General features: G+C 39.6%; 2 protein-coding genes across 2 annotated transcripts; both read left to right on the top strand.

Annotated features, from left to right (window-relative positions):
• Positions 1–9223: 9223 nt before the first annotated feature.
• On the top strand, positions 9224–13347 carry LOC134627126 (ras-related protein rab7-like). The gene is made up of 5 exons (XM_063473060.2): positions 9224–9276; positions 9924–10050; positions 10236–10454; positions 13007–13135; positions 13252–13347. The coding sequence occupies exons 1-5, from the start codon at positions 9224–9226 to the stop codon at positions 13345–13347; spliced, it is 624 nt and encodes a 207-aa protein (XP_063329130.1).
• A 3067-nt stretch (positions 13348–16414) lies between these two features.
• arpc4 (actin related protein 2/3 complex, subunit 4) lies at positions 16415–21595 on the top strand. Its single transcript, XM_063474171.1, has 6 exons — positions 16415–16518; positions 18926–19044; positions 19148–19259; positions 19374–19469; positions 20394–20564; positions 20660–21595. The coding sequence occupies exons 1-6, from the start codon at positions 16516–16518 to the stop codon at positions 20663–20665; spliced, it is 507 nt and encodes a 168-aa protein (XP_063330241.1). The 5' UTR covers positions 16415–16515; the 3' UTR covers positions 20666–21595.
• Positions 21596–21606: the final 11 nt, after the last annotated feature.

Below are 21606 nucleotides of genomic sequence, written 5' to 3'. Positions count from 1 at the left end.
ATATGCTACATGGACAAAATTACTGGTCCTCACTCCTCACAGTCTTTAAATTCAGGTGTTTTCAGTCCCATTGCCACAGCTCAGGCAGTCTACCTTTAAAAACATTTGTGAAAGAATGGGTTGTTCTAAAGAGCTCGCTGAATTCGAGTGTTGTAACAGTAACAATTCAGTTTGTGATATATTTTCCCTCTTAGATATTCCACCATTAACTGCAAAATGTAACACACTGCAAAGTGGGCCAAATTAGGCCAGACACAACAGGCTTATAGTTTATTGGTAGAAAAATGCATGCTTGAGCTCTAAAAGGACATTCTGAGTCAGGAATACACTTGTATGCTATGAATCAGCTTTAAGGAAATACTGCTTACTGTCAGAGAGCTGCTGCACTGGTTTTTTCTGTTTTGTCAGTAACACTGTGATTACCGTTTACTACAGATATGACAAAGGTTTGGGTAAAAGTTAAAGCAGCCTCTTATGAAATATGTCATGAAATGGCTGTGCTGCAGGCAGGATAAGGAACCAGATGCATGACTTGTGAGACAAGAACTCAAAAAAGCTTTAATGCTGGAGTCTTTACATACAAAATACAAAAATAAAACGCAAAACAAGACAGGGCTAGAGCCAGGAATACAAAACTAGGACTCTAGGGGGGAGACACAAGGAACAAGGGAACACACCGTACAAAACCCCTCCTCTATGTTAGCGGATGGGACTGGGGTCAGACTAAAATTAGAAAACAAAATCTCCTCAGATCATTTTTTTTCCAAAGATGCTTTCTTTCATTATCAGTAGTTCTCATCAGGCTGATTTATGTTCATTGGGTCTCCTTTCTTATAAGTTTGATTCTAATTAGTAACACAAAGCTGTTAAATTGGGGTGAAACGTCATCATGACAGCTTTGACTGGCAGCTGCAGTCGCGGAGAAACTTGCTTATCTCTGTTCGGGAAGGGCAGATGGAGCCGGAGGCTGAGAGGAGGTCCAGCGTTTACGTTCCAAAACCACGACCAGCTGTTTCAAAGTGACAGCCTGAGGTGTTCTTGAGTAAAGTGGACTACCCCACAGACGGACCGAAGCCCCGTGGCTTTTTTTCGGTAAGTTAAATGTGTTTGTGTGGGTAAGTACCGTCCTTAGCTAGGTCCTGAAATGTAGGCAGCTAAGCTGAGAAGCGGGCTCTTCGGGGAAACTTGTTTTGTAAAGTTGGTTTAGCTAATGCGTCCAGGCGAATGAATTGACCGTGACAAAAGAAATGATGAGAAAAGCAGTGGGTAGGTGTTTTGTCCAGTCACTGGTGCTAGCTAAGAGGATGTAATAAAGGCAAGGTAGCAGAGGTGAAAAAGGAGTGGTTTTTGATAAATAATTAGAGAAAGAGGTGTGCAGGGCAAAAAGCAGGTGTGAGTGTGTGAAATGTGTTGAGTATTTGAGTGAAAAAATGCGTGGTCTCCAGCTAATTTGGAAAGGCTGCTTGCACGATGTACAGAATGTGCACTTGAAATAGAAGAATTTTCCCCATTCTCTTCGCCCGCCATGTGTCGCCACATGGCGGGCTAGCAGGTTAGAAACATAGAGGTCCGGGTTCGAGCCCTCGGCTCTCCTCCCTCTCTATGTTCATCTGCTAGGGGGAGGTCCAGGCAGGTGATCTTGGAATCACAATTCCGAGGGATGAACCTTGTTCAGCCTGGGCTTCCCCTGATTTTTTTTTTTTTTTTTTGGGGGGGGGGGGCGCGTCTGTTTTTGATTTTTCCTGCCAGCAACAAACAGCCCAGCCCCATTTATGGGACCTCCTTGTTGTCATGGCTACCAACGACCACTCTTCTTGTGCCAACAAGTCATTGCTTCACAAAAACTCACTTCCTATCTTTCCCTCCATTTTTTATGGCCAATATCTTTACATATCTTGCTAGATAGACTTCCCGCAACAGAGTTTACAAAGGCCTTATCCTCTTGGTCCACTTAAAATATCTTTACACAACTATTCTTACATTTCTTGAAACATCTGCTGTCCTCTTGGCCACACTACTCTTAAAAAAACACATTTTTAATGGCAACCACATTTTTTCAACTGCATAAATAAAGCATATATACAAGTCACTAACAAAAACTGATTGCCGCTTCTACCTTGTTATAGCAATTTTGTTTCTGGCTCAAGATGACTTCATTTCATTCATGAAGGTTACATTTGATAGATCTTTTCGCATATTGTAGACCAACAAGTTGTTATGGCAGTTTAAATACGACCGATCCGTTTTTGGCAGACCATCATTTTGTAGCACAACACCGCTAAGCACAGACTCATCCATCCTTTCTCCTCTTCTTCTTTTCATGCCGCCGCCATGGGAAGCACCCACAAATGTGTCATTTCACACTGGCAGCAGGCTGGCGGAGCTAGCCGTGGTGCTTGATTTCTCGGACTTTGCTCTTTCACCGTGTTTACACACGTGTGTGTGTGTGTGTGTGTGTGTGTGTGTGTGTGTGTGTGGTATGTTTCTTTTAATTAGTTTAGTCTGTTTCAACCTCTCTGTCCCAGTAACCATCACGGCTGGAGGCAATATGTTTTCTGACTGTTTATCCCATTCGTGTGGAAACACATATATCTGGAACTATTCTTTAAGGATGTCTGCATTTCACACAACTGTCCAATAGGATAAAATAATTGACATTGTATACCCAAAGGTCAAGTCTGGATAAACGTGTCTATGATCTCCAACTTGAATGCAAAGCCAAGGCATATAATTGTGTGGTGTGTTAACTCTAATTTGTTTCCTCTCTGTGCAGGGGGATGACTGAAGGTATCACCTTGCTAATCCTTGCGGTCCAAACTGGCCTCATTGAGCTGCAGGTCATCCACAGAGCCTTCCACCTCTCTATCATCCTCTTTATTGTTGTTGCTTCAATCCTGCAGTCCATGCTGGAGATCGCAGATCCTATAGTCCTAGCCCTGGGAGCATCTAGAGACAGGTAAGCTAATATACCAAAGACTTTTTTTATGTGTGTATTTTTAAGAAAACTCTGTGTCCCACTGTTTGTTTTATTTTTTACTGATCATAAACAACTATTAATAACTATGGGCAGTTAATAAATACTGTGATAATTAACTATCTATGGTCATCAGTACAACTCATGCTAACATCATAAATTAAGTAACACTACAGTGTACAGTCCTTCTTTCTTCATTCCTACCTAAACAGGCAGTTAGTCTTTTGGACATCAATAAATGTAATCTGACTCAATGTGTGTATGCAAAGCCTGCTATCAACCTGACTGCTTTCTCATATGCTCGTTTTGCTGCCTGTCCCGTAGGAGTTTGTGCAGTCACTTCCGTGCAGTTTCTCTCTGTCTCTTCCTGCGGATCTTTCCAGCGTACGTGGCTTATATGATCTGCCAGTTCTTCCACATGGACTTCTGGCTTCTCATCATCATCTCCTCCTCAATCCTCACCGTGTGAAAACACACTTGGTTGGAGCCGTGGCGCATTTCCACTGTGTCCTGCATTGAGATCACCTGTAAGATGAAATGTGACGTGACGCCCCACGAGGGCGATAACACTCAGTGGCAGCTGTATGTGAATTTTGCATTTCAGTATTAAATGATGAATACGAGATGCTTGTCAGCTGTTGATTCCTCAAGTATTTGCTCGGTTATTACTCCACGTTGGAGAAGTTGCAGTTTCTCTCTTCAGGCTACGAACTGTGGCTTCATTTTTTCATACTGTCTGGGACAGTTTGACATCAAATTACTAGCACGTAATAAGCACAGTGTTGTGCTCAGTATTCATCTGATTAATATAAAGTACATGCAGACAGTGAAGCTTTTAAAAAAAGTCTTTAATGCATTATTTACATCCTGTGATTTGTGTTTTTCTTTCTAAATTTTTTTCTGAATTGACTTAAAATATGCATCAGTGACTGCGGTAATGTTCCAACAAATCTCTTAGCCATCACTGGTGCTCCTCACACTGAGCAGGATTCATTTTACAGTTAAGCTCATCTAAGGGGCCGTAATGATTTCAGATTGTAAAGTCACACATACATACAAGTACAATAAGTTAACCTGAATATCTTTTTTTTTTTAATCTTTATTTTTTTAGTTGCTCCTAATTGGCTTGCTCTACAATCATAATTTCAGGATGTATTTTGTCTACTTAACTAGTACTGCTGTTAGACTTTCATATTTGATGATCTTTACTGAATGCGACTAAAAACCCAGAGAGAGAAAATAACAATACTGTAGAAAACATGAACCATCCATTCTGAATGCTGTGACTGTTCTTACTAATACTTTGATTAAGTGTAAGGAAAATAACAAAATAAAGATAACTGTTTTGGAAAAGGTAAGCGACTGAAAAGTGGGAGTGATACCACCTGCTGAAATTAAAATGAATAAAAATGAAATACCACACAAATAATGTTAAGCAAATAATAATGGGTGTAGTCCGATAGGGTCAAAAGCAGTCGAAGAATGTTTTACAAAAGCTGTAACAATCAGTTTCTTTGAAAAGTCTCATTTATATGTACATTTTGGAGACAATGCATCGGGTGACTGAGCCGTTGCGTCTGACTGTGAGGTACTGCAACAGCAGAGGGCAGCAATACTGTAGGAAACATGCTCCCCAAAAATGAAGCCAAAACGTCTCTATCGCCGCCTAGTGTCTTGGCTGCAGTATAGGTCATAAAAAACCCCTCCTCTGTGTTAGCGGATGGGACTGGGGTCAGACTAAAATTAGAAAACAAAATCTCCTCAGATCATTTTTTTTCCAAAGATGCTTTCTTTCATTATCAGTAGTTCTCATCAGGCTGATTTATGTTCATTGGGTCTCCTTTCTTATAAGTTTGATTCTAATTAGTAACACAAAGCTGTTAAATTGGGGTGAAACGTCATCATGACAGCTTTGACTGGCAGCTGCAGTCGCGGAGAAACTTGCTTATCTCTGTTCGGGAAGGGCAGATGGAGCCGGAGGCTGAGAGGAGGTCCAGCGTTTACGTTCCAAAACCACGACCAGCTGTTTCAAAGTGACAGCCTGAGGTGTTCTTGAGTAAAGTGGACTACCCCACAGACGGACCGAAGCCCCGTGGCTTTTTTTCGGTAAGTTAAATGTGTTTGTGTGGGTAAGTACCGTCCTTAGCTAGGTCCTGAAATGTAGGCAGCTAAGCTGAGAAGCGGGCTCTTCGGGGAAACTTGTTTTGTAAAGTTGGTTTAGCTAACGCCTCCAGGCGAATGAATTGACCGTGACAAAAGAAATGATGAGAAAAGCAGTGGGTAGGTGTTTTGTCCAGTCACTGGTGCTAGCTAAGAGGATGTAATAAAGGCAAGGTAGCAGAGGTGAAAAAGGAGTGGTTTTTGATAAATAATTAGAGAAAGAGGTGTGCAGGGCAAAAAGCAGGTGTGAGTGTGTGAAATGTGTTGAGTATTTGAGTGAAAAAATGCGTGGTCTCCAGCTAATTTGGAAAGGCTGCTTGCACGATGTACAGCATGTGCACTTGAAATAGAAGAATTTTCCCCATTCTCTTCGCCCGTCATGTGGCGACACATGGCGGGCTAGCAGGTTAGAAACATAGAGGTCCGGGTTCGAGCCCTCGGCTCTCCTCCCTCTCTATGTTCATCTGCTAGGGGGAGGTCCAGGCAGGTGATCTTGGAATCACAATTCCGAGGGATGAACCTTGTTCAGCCTGGGCTTCCCCTGATTTTTTTATTTTTTTTTTTTGGGGGGGGGGCGCGTCTGTTTTTGATTTTTCCTGCCAGCAACAAACAGCCCAGCCCCATTTATGGGACCTCCTTGTTGTCATGGCTACCAACGACCACTCTTCTTGTGCCAACAAGTCATTGCTTCACAAAAACTCACTTCCTATCTTTCCCTCTGTTTTTTATGGCCAATATCTTTACATATCTTGCTAGATAGACTTCCCGCAACAGAGTTTACAAAGGCCTTATCCTCTTGGTCCACTTAAAATATCTTTACACAACTATTCTTACATTTCTTGAAACATCTGCTGTCCTCTTGGCCACACTACTCTTAAAAAAACACATTTATAATGGCAACCACATTTTTTCAACTGCATAAATAAAGCATATATACAAGTCACTAACAAAAACTGATTGCCGCTTCTACCTTGTTATAGCAATTTTGTTTCTGGCTCAAGATGACTTCATTTCATTCATGAAGGTTACATTTGATAGATCTTTTCGCATATTGTAGACCAACAAGTTGTTATGGCAGTTTAAATACGACCGATCCGTTTTTGGCAGACCATCATTTTGTAGCACAACACCGCTAAGCACAGACTCATCCATCCTTTCTCCTCTTCTTCTTTTCATGCCGCCGCCATGGGAAGCACCCACAAATGTGTCATTTCACACTGGCAGCAGGCTGGCGGAGCTAGCCGTGGTGCTTGATTTCTCGGACCTTGCTCTTTCACCGTGTTTACACACGTGTGTGTGTGTGTGTGTGTGTGTGGTATGTTTCTTTTAATTATTTTAGTCTGTTTCAACCTCTCTGTCCCAGTAAACATCACGGCTGGAGGCAATATGTTTTCTGACTGTTTATCCCATTCGTGTGGAAACACATATATCTGGAACTATTCTTTAAGGATGTCTGCATTTCACACAACTGTCCAATAGGATAAAATAATTGACATTGTATACCCAAAGGTCAAGTCTGGATAAACGTGTCTATGATCTCCAACTTGAATGCAAAGCCAAGGCATATAATTGTGTGGTGTGTTAACTCTAATTTGTTTCCTCTCTGTGCAGGGGGATGACTGAAGGTATCACCTTGCTAATCCTTGTGGTCCAAACTGGCCTCATTGAGCTGCAGGTCATCCACAGAGCCTTCCACCTCTCTATCATCCTCTTTATTGTTGTTGCTTCAATCCTGCAGTCCATGCTGGAGATCGCAGATCCTATAGTCCTAGCCCTGGGAGCATCTAGAGACAGGTAAGCTAATATACCAAAGACTTTTTTTATGTGTGTATTTTTAAGAAAACTCTGTGTCCCACTGTTTGTTTTATTTTTTACTGATCATAAACAACTATTAATAACTATGGGCAGTTAATAAATACTGTGATAATTAACTATCTATGGTCATCAGTACAACTCATGCTAACATCATAAATTAAGTAACACTACAGTGTACAGTCCTTCTTTCTTCATTCCTACCTAAACAGGCAGTTAGTCTTTTGGACATCAATAAATGTAATCTGACTCAATGTGTGTATGCAAAGCCTGCTATCAACCTGACTGCTTTCTCATATGCTCGTTTTGCTGCCTGTCCCGTAGGAGTTTGTGCAATCACTTCCGTGCAGTTTCTCTCTGTCTCTTCCTGCGGATCTTTCCAGCTTATATGATCTGCCAGTTCTTCCACATGGACTTCTGGCTTCTCATCATCATCTCCTCCTCAATCCTCACCGTGTGAAAACACACTTGGTTGGAGCCGTGGCGCATTTCCACTGTGTCCTGCATTGAGATCACCTGTAAGATGAAATGTGACGTGACGCCCCACGAGGGCGATAACACTCAGTGGCAGCTGTATGTGAATTTTGCATTTCAGTATTAAATGATGAATACGAGATGCTTGTCAGCTGTTGATTCCTCAAGTATTTGCTCGGTTATTACTCCACGTTGGAGAAGTTGCAGTTTCTCTCTTCAGGCTACGAACTGTGGCTTCATTTTTTCATACTGTCTGGGACAGTTTGACATCAAATTACTAGCACGTAATAAGCACAGTGTTGTGCTCAGTATTCATCTGATTAATATAAAGTACATGCAGACAGTGAAGCTTTAAAAAAAAGTCTTTAATGCATTATTTACATCCTGTGATTTGTTTTTCTTTCTAAAATCTTTTCTGAATTGACTTAAAATATGCATCAGTGACTGCGGTAATGTTCCAACAAATGTCTTAGCCATCACTGGTGCTCCTCACACTGAGCAGGATTCATTTTACAGTTAAGCTCATCTAAGGGGCCGTAATGATTTCAGATTGTAAAGTCACACATACATACAAGTACAATAAGTTAACCTGAATATCTTTTTTTTTTTTTTAATCTTTATTTTTTTAGTTGCTCCTAATTGGCTTGCTCTACAATCATAATTTCAGGATGTATTTTGTCTACTTAACTAGTACTGCTGTTAGACTTTCATATTTGATGATCTTTACTGAATGCGACTAAAAACCCAGAGAGAGAAAATAACAATACTGTAGAAAACATGAACCATCCATTCTGAATGCTGTGACTGTTCTTACTAATACTTAAGTGTAAGGAAAATAACAAAACAAAGATAACTGTTTTGGAAAAGGTAAGCGACTGAAAAGTGGGAGTGATACCACCTGCTGAAATTAAAATGAATAAAAATGAAATACCACACAAATAATGTTAAGCAAATAATAATGGGTGTAGTCCGATAGGGTCAAAAGCAGTCGAAGAATGTTTTACAAAAGCTGTAACAATCAGTTTCTTTGAAAAGTCTCATTTATATGTACATTTTGGAGACAATGCATCGGGTGACTGAGCCGTTGCGTCTGACTGTGAGGTACTGCAACAGCAGAGGGCAGCAATACTGTAGGAAACATGCTCCCCAAAAATGAAGCCAAAACGTCTCACTTCAGGGCCACCGTACTGAGGAGAGGGAGGGCACAACAATAAACAGAGAGAGAGTCAGACAATAAATACACACCAGATAATTAGGGAAATGAGAAACACTGGCTGAAACTGCTCAAGGAAAACAAGAAAAAGGAAGCAAAACAAAACACGTGACACAAGAGACTATCAAAATAAAACAGGAAATAACACTGAGACAGAGACTCAAAATTACAAACAATCACATTACACAACAGTTAGATCCAGTTGACACACTGGATGTGGCTGACCCACGGCTTAGGTTAGTCATATCCAGTGTGGCAAACAAATTCTTTAATCAATGCATGTTGACGCAGATCTCATGTTATGTTTGTGATTGTGGTTGTTTTTGCATAATTATACCATACAAAGCTTGACAGTGGATTGAAATCTGTGTGCTGTCAGCTTAGTGACACCGAAATCAGCTGAAACATTTGATGTCACCTGATTTGAGGAGGAGTTGGATTGATTTGCCAAACAGGTTATAAGATACATGACTGGAATGAGTGGCATTCATACATGATTGGTGCACGGCCAGGAAAACTCAATACAGGAAGTCAGGAAAGCATTAGTAACTAAACTCTCTTGCGTTTTGTCTTACTGCAGCTGTGGAAAAATGACATCCAAGAAGAGGGTGCTCCTGAAAGTCGTCATCCTGGGAGATTCATGGTGAGGTTTTGAGGTTAATGTCTTTTAAATGTAATTTTAAAGTGTGTTACTTCGTCGTTGGCACGAGTTGTTTTTGTTGTGCAATAAACTGTCGCCAGTCAGAATATTAACTATGTATCTTGCATGTAAAACTTAGTTAATCCTATTGTTTTATGCACAATTATACCTTAGTTGCTGAAATAATGTTTAAGGGAATGTTTAAAATTACTTAATAAAGGTGGTTTAAGTGTGCATAACAACACAAAGCTGTTTATCAGATATCCACAACTGAGAGCGAAACAAACATTTTTCTTGATTGTCAGAGTTGCTTCCTCGTACCAATCACTGCTCTCTCACTCACGTGGATTATTACGTATTTGCACCGATCAAAGATGAAAATGAATTTACTGAATCTATTCTCTTATTATGGATGGATAATATTACCCTACTCTTATTTTATTTTCCTTTACCACATGAATACAGACAATATAACCAGCTATACTGCTATACAGACCACATGTTAAAGTGGTTGGTGATATGTTTGAAGCAGTCATATTTCAACCTGTCTATACTACATGCTGCTTTTATTTAAACTCAACTTGGAATGGAAATTAAAAAAAGCTTTAACCACATTCATATATCTGTTGTGCTGCTGTTTCTTTTCTCAGTGTTGGGAAGACCTCCTTAATGAACCAGTATGCCATCAAGACATTTAGTAACCAGTACAAAGCCACAATAGGAGCAGACTTCCTGACGAAGGAGGTGATGGTTGAAGACCAGGTTGTTGTATTGCAGGTGTGGCATAAAAAGTAGATGGACTCTTTGATCATATGAGGACAAATAAAGATTGAATGTTTAAAGCTTCAAGCACAGCTTTATTGAGAAAAGACATTTCCAGGTCCTTAGTAGGACGTTGTTGTTTTGCATTATCTCTAGTCTTGGTGTCCTGGTACTAACTGCGTTCCTCTTTCATTGCCTAGATCTGGGACACAGCTGGCCAGGAGAGGTTCCAGTCTTTGAATGCTGCGTTCTATCGTGGAGCAGACTGCTGTGTGCTGGTTTTTGACTTGACAGCGCCCAATACCTTCAAATCGCTTGACAACTGGAAGGAAGAGTTTCTGTTCCAGGCCAGTCCTCGAAATCCCGAGAACTTCCCATTTGTGGTGCTAGGCAACAAGATTGACTTGGAGAACAGACAGGTTGGTATGAGATTCCTGAGACAAAAAGGCCCGGTTCAGTATGTTTGTTAGAAGGTTGTCTCTGCCATAGCATAGATAACTTTACTTGACAGTACTGGTATTGAATTTCCTATCAGAAAGAATGCAGGTGCTTTCCAGCTCATGATGGTAACTGAAGTGCTTGTGTTTTAAAAGATTAGCTGACTGATGTATGTTGACTAAAATGAAAACTGATGGAAGTGTTTGTGTTTCTATTAAATTACTGCCTGAAGTGTTATTGACCGACAGTCTAAATCACACTTGATATTATTTAAAAACACTGATGAATGTACCTGAATGAGCAGACGTTAGGGGACAGAAATCAACTGACCAGGTAAAACTGTATAACATAACATTTGCCTGTTTTTATATAAGAAAGCAATTAGGATGATCTTTGAGGAAATACTGCTAAATATTACAGTAAGACAGCTGGAGCAGTAGACTTTCTGTTTTGTTTGTAACAATGTGATGACTGTTTACATGCCACAGATATGACTAAGGTAAGGGAAAAGATAAAACACAATTTTTTCTGATATGTCTCATAAATGAAAGCAGAGTAAAACCTTTTCTATTGTCTGTCAATCAAAGCTAGGAAGGAAAGTCCAAAGCACTGAGTGCGGTAGGGTTGGACGAGCCAGATCTTCTGATTCAATTTAATTGTTTCTCTGTTAAACCTTCTCTTAGTTTTAAGATGTATGCTAAGCTGAAGGTCCATCTTGCATGCCATGTCAGCTTGAGCAGAGACAATAGAGCGAGTTCCAGCGTAGGTGGGAGTGTAAACTAAAGAAACTGAGGCTGAGACAGATATTAGGTTGCAGCGATTGGAGCTGATAAGCTCTTGTTCTGCTACTGTCAGTGCACAGGTGACTCCTGCGGAAATATTCACCCGGTTCAAGTGTTTTCTGAGAACAGAACTCAGACTTTTTTAACTGAATTCAAGTGCACAGAGGTTTCGCTGCACTGGTCTCAGCATGTGTGGCCATAATGCTGCAGTGTGAATTTACAGATAAGTCCCAGGAAGCTTGTTCTGCCTTTTCTGCTGAGTACGGTCTGGTTTATAAAAAGCTCAGACACCATCCTTGTGCCTGACGCCTACTGATGGTGTTTTAGAAGTCTCAGATAAACATCTCGTCAAAGATACAGTCATTTTACCAGAGAGAAGAGAAACTTGAACTGCTGGCGCTCTGCATCTTAAGCTACTGACTTGTGATGTTTATTTGGCTGCCACTTTGGATGTGTGACAATAATTGTGACTACATAAGGTCAAGGGTCAAGATTTCAACATCCTAGTCACACAGCCCTAAAGACTGGTTAATGACCCTCTGGCAACTTCTGGTCCTGAGGGCTACATGTACATCCCTCAGGACATGGAGATACATGTGTATCCTCTGACCAAAAACCTCCTGCAATTGTTTCGGTTGCTAACAGATTGCGAACACTAGGCAGCTCTCCAAAGTACAACAAAAAACTGGAAATGGACATGGCAACGTGTTGGTTAAACTTTAGTGAATACAAAGGACCTGGAGAAATTCTGCATCTTTAAACTAATATAAAGGCCGAAAGATAAACAGCTGGTTTGTGGGGATTACTGCACAAAGTCTTTGTGGGATGGGAACCTCTCATCTCATGGTGCCTCTTGCTGTTTACAGTCTTGCATCACAAATCCAGTCAGTGGCAGTGACAGCCTGTATATTGGTTTTTCAGCTGCTGAAGAAGAAAAAGCTCCAGCACTAGAGGAGCTTCTTATTCCTACTCGGTGGACAGGAGGGTGTTGAGTGCTGAGTTTTATTTTATTTATTTAGTTTTTATTTTGATAGCAGTTTGTCTGTCTTTTAGTTTAATTAATAATTAAAAGAAAAACATCTTTCTGCTCTTAAAAGTGCCTCCTTGACTATTTTTCTGCCTGGACACTTCTTCTTGCTTTTTCCACGTCCGCTGGACGTCTTAGGGGACATAACAGATGTGTGAGAAAGGAGAAATTACAATACTGAGCAGATGGAGTAAAGGCTATGGCTAAAGGCTATTGTATGGGATAAATAAAGATATTTGTTTCATGCCATTAGTACATAGCTTAATAAAATAGTGTTTTAAACATTGCTGATGTCTGTAAAGTGTCACAAAGTAATCTCAAAGTTTAGAAATTCTTTAGTCTATTGGTAGACAAATTGTCTATAAAGGCAGATAGTTTAGCACTTAGGCTACCTGACCTAGTTGTGGGCCCACAACTAAAGATAAGAAGATAAGAATAGTGTGTCTATCTGTACTTTAGACCTAAACATTAGATCATACTTTATGATCAGTTAATGCAGAAAACTGAGCATTTACAAAGTGTCCACACTGTTCTGACAAATCTGCGGCAACTGTGTGATTGTGTCAAATCAGAATGCGCCAGAATCTTGGAGGAATATTTCCAGCACTTTGTTGAATCTACGTTATAAAGAAATAAGGCAGTTCGGAAAGCAAACAGGGGTCCAACCTGACACCATCCAGTGAGTATAATTTAGATGATTATTAATGATACTGTATATCCACAGGTGACCACCAAAAGGGCTCAGGCCTGGTGCCAAAGTAAGAACAACATCCCCTACTTTGAGACCAGTGCAAAAGACGCCACAAATCTAGAACAGGCATTCCAGACAATTGCACGTAATGCACTCAAACAGGTGAGTTACAGTTTTATGGAATGAGGGAAAAAAATGTTGGTTTTGGAATATATTGTGGCATTGTGTGACCATTGACTTTTCAAAACTCTGTTGGCTTTTTTTTTCAGGCCTCACAGGGGACAGATGTGGAGTTGTATCATGACTTCCCAGAGCCCATAGTATTTGGAGAGAATGATGAATCTAAGTCTTCAGCAAAAAGATGCAGCTGCTAAGGGAAAACTTGAACCATCTTCTCTCTTAACTTTTTGGAAACACACTGTCACCTTGGTTACATCACCTCCACCTCATTCCCAGGAAGGGAAACAGCCTACTGTTCTCCCTCCTCCATGCCGTTGTTCATTCCATCAACACTACCCTTCACACAATGTGCCACACATGGAAGGGCCCCCTCTATCTTTATAAACAAATTAATACACATTTCTAGCATCTCTCTCAGGAATCTTGGGGTAACCTTTGACTGATTTTTCACTTTGAATGCTCGCATTAAATCTCTGGTTCATCTTTGCTTTTATCACTTTAAATCGATTAAGAAACTGAGTCAAATTCAATTGTGTCATGCTGTGAATTGCACTGAATATTATTCATGTCTTTACTTCAGTGGGTTTAAGTTGCTCATTTGCTTTATTATCTTAACAAGACCTCCTCGGAACTTTGAGGGTTGTACCACTGACGAACTCTTCTAAATACTCACATATCACACTGTTGCTAATTCAGCTGAACTGACTCCCGATGAACTTCCATGTACATTTTAAGATTTTTATTTAATTTTATTCGTTTTGGTTTATTTTGATAATAGACGAGCATCAGTGTACATCAGTGAACTTTTGCATCCATATATCTCCAGCATGTCCCAGAGGTCATGTGATCAGGGTTTGCTGGCTCTGCAGCATACAAAGATAGAGATAGAGTACAAAAGACATCTCTCCCTCTGAGCCTGAGATCTGTGGACTTGGTGGATTAGTTTTTAAAACTTAGATTTATAAACTTGTTTTGGAGTAATTTTTTTGTTCTCATGTTTTAGCATTTTGTTGTTAAAAATTTTGATATTTATCTTAAAAGATCCTATGTACATAAAATTTTTTGCTATATTTTAAACATGGTCTTTAATGCTATTTAGCATTGTTTTAACATGGGAGACTGTCAGGTTTGACCTGCTTTACAAGACACCATCTAGTGGCTGTTAGAGGAACTGCAATTTTGGCACTTCTGCGTTAGCTAGAGGTGTCTAGCGTTCATCCTTCCACAAAAACTACTACTACTACTACTCCTCCTACTTAAAATTTTTGATAACTCAAAATATAATTTTGCCACACTTTTTTGTATATCACTTGTATCTTGTTAGAACGTGATGATCATGATCTTATCATTAATGATCATAGTGTAAGTGGTTCTATTTGTTGACTCCCACATTAAGGGTGGTGGGACTGGATATCGGGGCCTTTCTATCACCGTGTTAACAAAAGTAATATAGTCAGTCCAGTGACACACTGATACATATATTTTCATGCTTTTTATTTCAGTGTAGTCATAATACTCCTGAACTCAAACTCTTTCATTTGTTGGTGAATAATAGGAATTTGCACTATTAATGACTGTTTTTGAGCCTCCTTGACCTCAGGATGGATTTTAATGTAATGTACTTGCATTTGGAGCTTTTCTACTGACCACTCAGAGCACTTTAGACTAAAAGTCACATTTTAACCGAACATTTGTGCAGTTTTATTCTATTACAATTCAAGCACTTTATCCACCTCACATCCATAGCCACTTTAGAATCACCAATTAACCTAACAAGCATGTCTTTGGACTGTGGGAGGAAGCCCATACAGGCACAGTGAGCACATGCAAACTCCACACAAGTAGTACTGCCACCACCTGTGAATTGTGATGGAAAATGAGGTGGATGAGCTACTACGTCACTGACGTTCTCGCTTTTTAGTGGCAGATGTGGCCACTTGGGATAAATTCACTTCTGGCAAAAGACCCAATTCACACACCTACGGTCATTTTAGAGTTGAACATTAGCCTAATCCCACACATGTCTTTGGACTGTATGCAGTTACCTGGAAAGAACACTGAAACTCAACAGAGAAAGGCCCTAGGCCCTTCTTGTTATGAGGCAACAGTGCTAATCACTGCATTACCATACCTGTGAAGATGAATTTTCTGTCTCTATTTAGCTCAGTGACAGATTGGTAACCTGTATATGGTGTACCCTGCTTTTTGCCCTATGACAGCTGGGATAGGCTCCAGTCCCTCCTGCCACCCTGAATTGGATAATCAGATGAAATTGGATGGATGGGTGCAAAACACTAAAAAGTTAGAAAAATAGCAATAAGTTCCCCTAACTTTAAAGAAAAAATGGAAATCACCCAGAATAACTGCTAACATGTTGGAATGGCCTTATACAACAGAGCAATGCATCCTGTTGCAGACAGGCCTCGCTCACATAAAAGCATTTCTATTTATCCATGTTCAAAATAAGCATAGGGCTTACTAAAGTGTGTGTCACTGAGCAGTACTATGCAGTACTGCGTATTACCAGAACTCTCAAACTCTGAAAAAATAGAATTGGAAAGGAATCAAGTGAGCATCTGGTATTCTTGTTCTGCTTTCCAGGCAGAGCAAGAATACCAGAAAAAGCAGTAATACCCTCAGGCTCTTCAGGCGTTACTGACAACTGCAAAAGCTGCATTCCAGTTAGGTAAGCAATTATAGCTGCTTTACTGGAATGACTTACCATTTAAGGAAACTAAAATACTAGCTGGGATCAAATTCTAATTCAAGGTTTGACAGCGTTTCTAGTAGATAATGGCAGATGGTGTGAGCATGAACTGCGGCAATTTAGGATTTGAACAAACAGCTTGTAGTACAAGGGGTCATATATAGACAGAGAACCGGAAGGGGCATGTATGGAGGTGTGGTCCCACTCCTGAAATTTAGATATATCATCTCCATTTCCATTTCACATTACGGTGCATTATAATGTTGGTAGACGTTAATTAGCTATAACAGACACTCATTTTGCTTTCCTTTTTAACTTAATAGTTTCGATATACATGAAAACCTGAAAGGTGTGGTTTGTTGTATTAACTAATTATCGTGGAAAGTTCAGATTTGCAAATTGATGATGATTACTCTCAAGTCATGACAAACTGCTCATGATACACTTCTACATAAGTAATGCTACACTTCCTTTATAAATTATAAGTATCAATATCGATACTGGTATCGGCCATACTGGCCCTGTATTTGCTTGGTTACGGATCGACAGTATCGTCACAGCGGCGGCAGCAGCGGATGATTTCCGGAATATTCACGGAAGAGACTCCGTTAGTGCAGCTACTTCCGCCTTTAGCCGCCTCTCCTGACACTGAGAAATGGTAAGAGAAATTAGACATATGTGCTTATGAAACGACATAGCTGAACAGTCGTATATATTCGGCGTTGTGGGTTTTGGGTTTGTAGCCGTTCGTTAACTGAAAATGCACCCGTAAACGGATTTTGTTACTCCCCATTTGTGACACTTAGAGTAGCTAGGTGACCGGGATAGCTAACAGGCTAATTTTAGCCAGCTGGTTTCCTTGCTAAAAGAAAGGCAGATTGCTGTTTGGTTATAGTTCATGCTGATGGTGAGAACAGATAGGTCCTTACTCTGTAGTAATATTAATTGTTAAATAGCTGTCTGCGGTGTTGAAAAGGGAGGGTTCCATCTGGCGAGCTGGTTGTCACAGCTGACCTGATGATATGTTTGATAAGGAGAGATTTAGGGTGGAGGTGCTGCACCCTCTGGAGCTTATGTAAAAAAATATCCTATTGCTAAGCCATGTTGCATATTTGAATAAAAGCTTTTAACATTTTTATTTGTCTTACTGACTTTTGTATGGCATGTGGCAACACTCACCGAACACTTTGTTAGGCACACTTTGCTAGTACGTTTTGCTTCAGAGGTGTCTTGAATGTTAATAGCACAGATTGAACAAGGTGCATTCATCACAGATTTTGGGCCATGTTGGCACGATGGCATCACACAGTTGCTGCAGGTTTGTTGATTGCATGTTCTTGATCCAAGCCTTCTATTACACCGCATTAGAAAGGTGCTCTACTGGATTCATATCTGATCTCTCATCATGTTCACAAAACCAGTTTGAGATGTTTTGAGCTAGGAAACATGGCGTCTTATCCTGCTCGAAGCAGTCATCAGAAGATGGGTACATTGTATACAACAATACCTGGGTACTCTGGGATTTAAATGGTGCTCAGTTGGTGACAAGAGAATATTCTCATGCCATCACGCCACCAGGCTGGACGGATCCATGCTCTCATGTAGTTTACCTCAAATGTTGATGTTACCATCTGACTGTTGACACTGTCAGCAGCAATTGAGACTCATCAGACCGGTAAAGCTTTTCCAGTCTACCGTTGTCCAATTTTGGAGAAGGTTCTTTGTGTTGGGTTTTTTTTGTTTTTGTTTTTGTTTTTTTGAGTTGTTGCTTTCCACAGCTTGAAGCACTGTGGCCAGTCACCTGACCTGTGGCATCAGCAAAGCATTTTCACCCAGAGAACTGCGGCTCACTGTATATTTCTCTTTTTTGGACCATTTTCTGTAAACCCTAGAGATGGATATGTGGGGAAATCTCAGTCAGTCAGCAGTTTCTGAAATGCTCACTTAAAACCTCCTTTCTTCCCCACTCAGATGCTCAGTTTGAACTTGAGCAAATTGCTCGACCAGGTCTACATGACTAAATGTACTTAGTTGCTGCCATGGGACTTGCTAAATAAATATTTCCATTAACAAGGAGCTAAACAGGTGTACCTAATAAAGTGACCAATGAGTGTATGCTGCATTGTGATATTGATGACTTTGATTTATGCATGTGATCAGAGGATAAAGTGAACAAAGTCATTGCCAGTTTTTGGCAGTTTTAAAAAAAATCCTCTGGTATTATTCACAGACGCTTACAATATAAAATAAAATAAAAACATGTTTGATGAGGATCCCTTAAGTGTCATCAAACAGTATGTATCTCATTATGGGCTAACTCGCCAACTGAAAATCCTACTTTGGTTTTCAACTGGGTTTAGATCTGGTGAGTGCAAATGCCATAACATATGACTCACATCATTTTTAATACTGAGCAAACAATTCAGCCCTTTCATGCTCTTTGGATGGAGCCACAGTCATCTCCGAAAACCCCCACCCCGACCATGTTAGGAATGTTTTCTTGGTGTACACATACATATGGTTAAAGATGACTCGCTTGACCACATCCATTCTAATCTCTCACAATTTATTTCTAATAAGGGGTGAAATGCTCATTAACCCTACTATAACATCTGTCTATAATATCTATCTGTCACATCACATTGTCAGTTAACTAAGGGAAGTTGCTAAATTGCAGTTGCCGACAACTTCCTTTTGGGGATGTTTTTACAGTAGATTTAAATAAATCTCCTGTCGTCCATGTGCCAAAAATGAATCAGTGTCACTCAGAGCTACCTGTGTTACAACAGCTGCATGTATTATGTTGGTTTCCCCCTTATTGATTGAGATTTTATATATCTTTTACACCAGCATCAGTAGTGGGTTTCTTGGTGGTTTCTTTCTCCTGTTATGGATACCTTTATCTTGGTGTTAATGACAGGAGTGTATTTTGACTTGACCTTTTGAACATAAGCAAGTATTGCAAGCAGGAGAAATTGTATGAAACACTCATGACCTCTGGGAATAGACAGACATGGTTAAGAAAATATTCTCTTGTTTTTTTTTTCTTTGATTTTCACTCTCAGACAGCAACGTTGCGCCCGTATCTCAACGCTGTGCGTGCCACACTGCAGGCCGCCCTCTGCCTGGAGAATTTCTCCTCACAAGTGGTGGAGAGACACAACAAGCCAGAGGTGGAAGTGAGGTGAGCCTAGCAACAGCGTAAAACTTGAAGGAGTTTAACATGACAGTGCCCATGGACCTATAGTGTTAATAGTCTGTGTGTGTGTTTCTCTGGTTCTTTTTAGGAGCAGTAAAGAGTTGCTCCTCCAGCCTGTAATCATCAGCCGTAATGACAAGGAGAAGGTTCTGATCGAAGGCTCCATCAACTCTGTCAGAGTCAGCATCGCTGTCAAGCAGGTGAGTGCAGACCCTGACTTAGACCAGATGTTAGTAATTAACACACTCATGTAAACGTCACAGCTGTTTATAATGCCCATTATTATTTTTAATTAATTAACTAATTTGTTCTAGGCTGATGAGATTGAGAAGATTCTGTGCCATAAGTTCATGCGCTTCATGATGATGAGAGCAGAGAACTTCTTCATCCTGAGGAGGAAACCAGTGGAGGTAAGTGGCCTTGGAAAATGCATCAGTCACGCTTAGATGGTTCCTATTAGAGGTGTTGGGCATTTTGTTGCCATTGACGATAATGATAATATTTTAAAAAATGAAAAAAATGTTTTAAATTCTGCAGCTTTCTACACTCATATTTTATTATAATTCATTTGCCAAAAGAAGCCAAAGACAAAGTCAAATTTAACCTGCATCGTTATTATTGTTATTATTACTATTATTACTAGTAATGATATTATCATCAGTACATACATACAGTACATCAGTATTGTTTAGTCAGGGGATTTTAGTCAGTTGGTAGGTGGTTGCTGGGCAACATGGTGCCATTATGTCATTCATAATTTTGTGTATATAAATGAGATGTTAGTGTTGTGAAATTAAACTTGATGCAATGCCTATAACATGTTATAGTTGCATAAATGCCACAAATGGGTCATTTTGCGCATGATAAATGTGCAAAAATACAGAAAATCGTATGATAGGTCATTGCACAGACTGTCCTGTAGTTATGAAAGATAATGTTTTCTTAATTTACTGTGAACTTTCCTGTCATTTAATTGTTTATCTTTTCGTTAAGTATTTTTATGTAGTATGAAAGGGGTGGGCAGTGTTCATCAAGAGGAAAATTAAAAATCAAAACTTTTATGAACCTTCAAGTGTCATAAACATTATTAAACACAAAAACTTTATATAGTTATGTAGGTAGCGACATGTTCTTCAACGTTGTTTTAGGTTAAAATAGCAGCTGCCCTTTTACCGCCAGTGTTTTCCACAAATAAAAGATAAAGTTTAGTTGCAAATAGGCTCATTGATTCAAGTATTGAGAGTTATATTAGTTTTTGAACTCAACAGCATTCAGTTCAAGTGAATGTGGTGATGAGATCCTCATTAACGTTACTGTTCTCTTTAATTTCACAGGGCTATGACATCAGCTTTCTCATCACCAATTTCCACACAGAACAGATGTACAAGCATAAGCTAGTGGACTTTGTCATTCATTTCATGGAGGAAATTGACAAGGAGATTAGTGAAATGAAGCTGTCTGTCAACGCCAGGGCTCGCATCGTCGCTGAGGAGTTCCTCAAAAATGTGAGTCTCAGTGATTCTTTTACATGCAAAACTTTAAATAAAGATGACCAAGAGTTAAAATATGATTTTCATTGCTTTTTGGTCTTCTGTTGCAGTTCTGAGAACGAGGAAACTCGGAAAAATGCATTTCTTTTGCAATCTTGGCCGTCACTGTGGAGCGTTCACATCAGAGGAGACAAACTATGATCAGCCAATAAAAGCTGAGCTACATAAGCTGAGCTACATACGTACAGTAATGATGTACAGGCCAATGAGCTTTTAGCCTTTAAACTTAAATTCCCTCTGTGCTCAGAAATGTTGATGGTTGTACATAATGAACATTTACACGCGAAACATTCATTTCTGCCTTGAACATAACGAGTCAGGGCAGGTCCTTAAAAAGAGTTATCAATATTCATGAGCACAGGCTAATATGGATCTTTTTTTCCAGATAATTTAATTTTTTTTAAATATATAGACAATATATATACTATATGCATATTAATTTCCTTTTACTGTTTTGTTACAACAGACTTCAACCCATGAATGCAATCAATTAGATAATGATTCTTGCTTTAGTTCACAAGTACACAGACGAATCTGTCGTCAATGAAACATGAATACATTTGCTGGCAATGAAGACGAATAAAAAAACCCCAGTATGCTTTGTATTTTCTGTGATTTCTGTTCAGTCTTTAAACACAACTCCACAGTTTTCTTTACAAGAAACATTCACATTTATTGAGGTCTAACAGCTGGAAACAGAAAAGGCATTTTGGGTTATTTTTTTCCCCCAGTATAGTAATATAAGCCATTACCCCACAAAAAGTATAATACACATGTTTTTACACACAAATTTAACAAACATGCACGTACAGTTTTCACAGTTTTATGTTATACTCTTTTTCATTTGTGAAGGTTGGAGTGATTTAGAGGCCAAAATGCTTTAAGTAACAGCCTTTCAACATTTAGTCTTATATACAAATAGCTTTTGGTTTCATCATGATTACAACAATGGAAGTGCTTCATTTCGGATTTTTAGCATATCAGCTTACGTTTTTGA

Source organism: Pelmatolapia mariae, linkage group LG5 (assembly GCF_036321145.2).
Source record: "Pelmatolapia mariae isolate MD_Pm_ZW linkage group LG5, Pm_UMD_F_2, whole genome shotgun sequence".
Taxonomy (NCBI): domain Eukaryota; kingdom Metazoa; phylum Chordata; class Actinopteri; order Cichliformes; family Cichlidae; genus Pelmatolapia; species Pelmatolapia mariae.
The sequence above is the reverse complement of the archived record's forward strand: the minus strand, read 5'-3'. Positions and strand labels throughout refer to the sequence as shown.

Coding starts and splice junctions, on each gene's coding strand:
- LOC134627126 (XM_063473060.2), top strand. CDS start 9,224: ATGACATCCAAGAAGAGGGTGCTCCTGAAAGTCGTCATCCTGGGAGAT. Junction 10,051..10,235: donor ACCAGGTTGTTGTATTGCAG/GTGTGGCATAAA, acceptor TTCATTGCCTAG/ATCTGGGACACAGCTGGCCA. Junction 13,136..13,251: donor CACGTAATGCACTCAAACAG/GTGAGTTACAGT, acceptor CAGGCCTCACAG/GGGACAGATGTGGAGTTGTA.
- arpc4 (XM_063474171.1), top strand. Junction 19,045..19,147: donor AAGCCAGAGGTGGAAGTGAG/GTGAGCCTAGCA, acceptor GGTTCTTTTTAG/GAGCAGTAAAGAGTTGCTCC. Junction 19,260..19,373: donor TCAGCATCGCTGTCAAGCAG/GTGAGTGCAGAC, acceptor AATTTGTTCTAG/GCTGATGAGATTGAGAAGAT.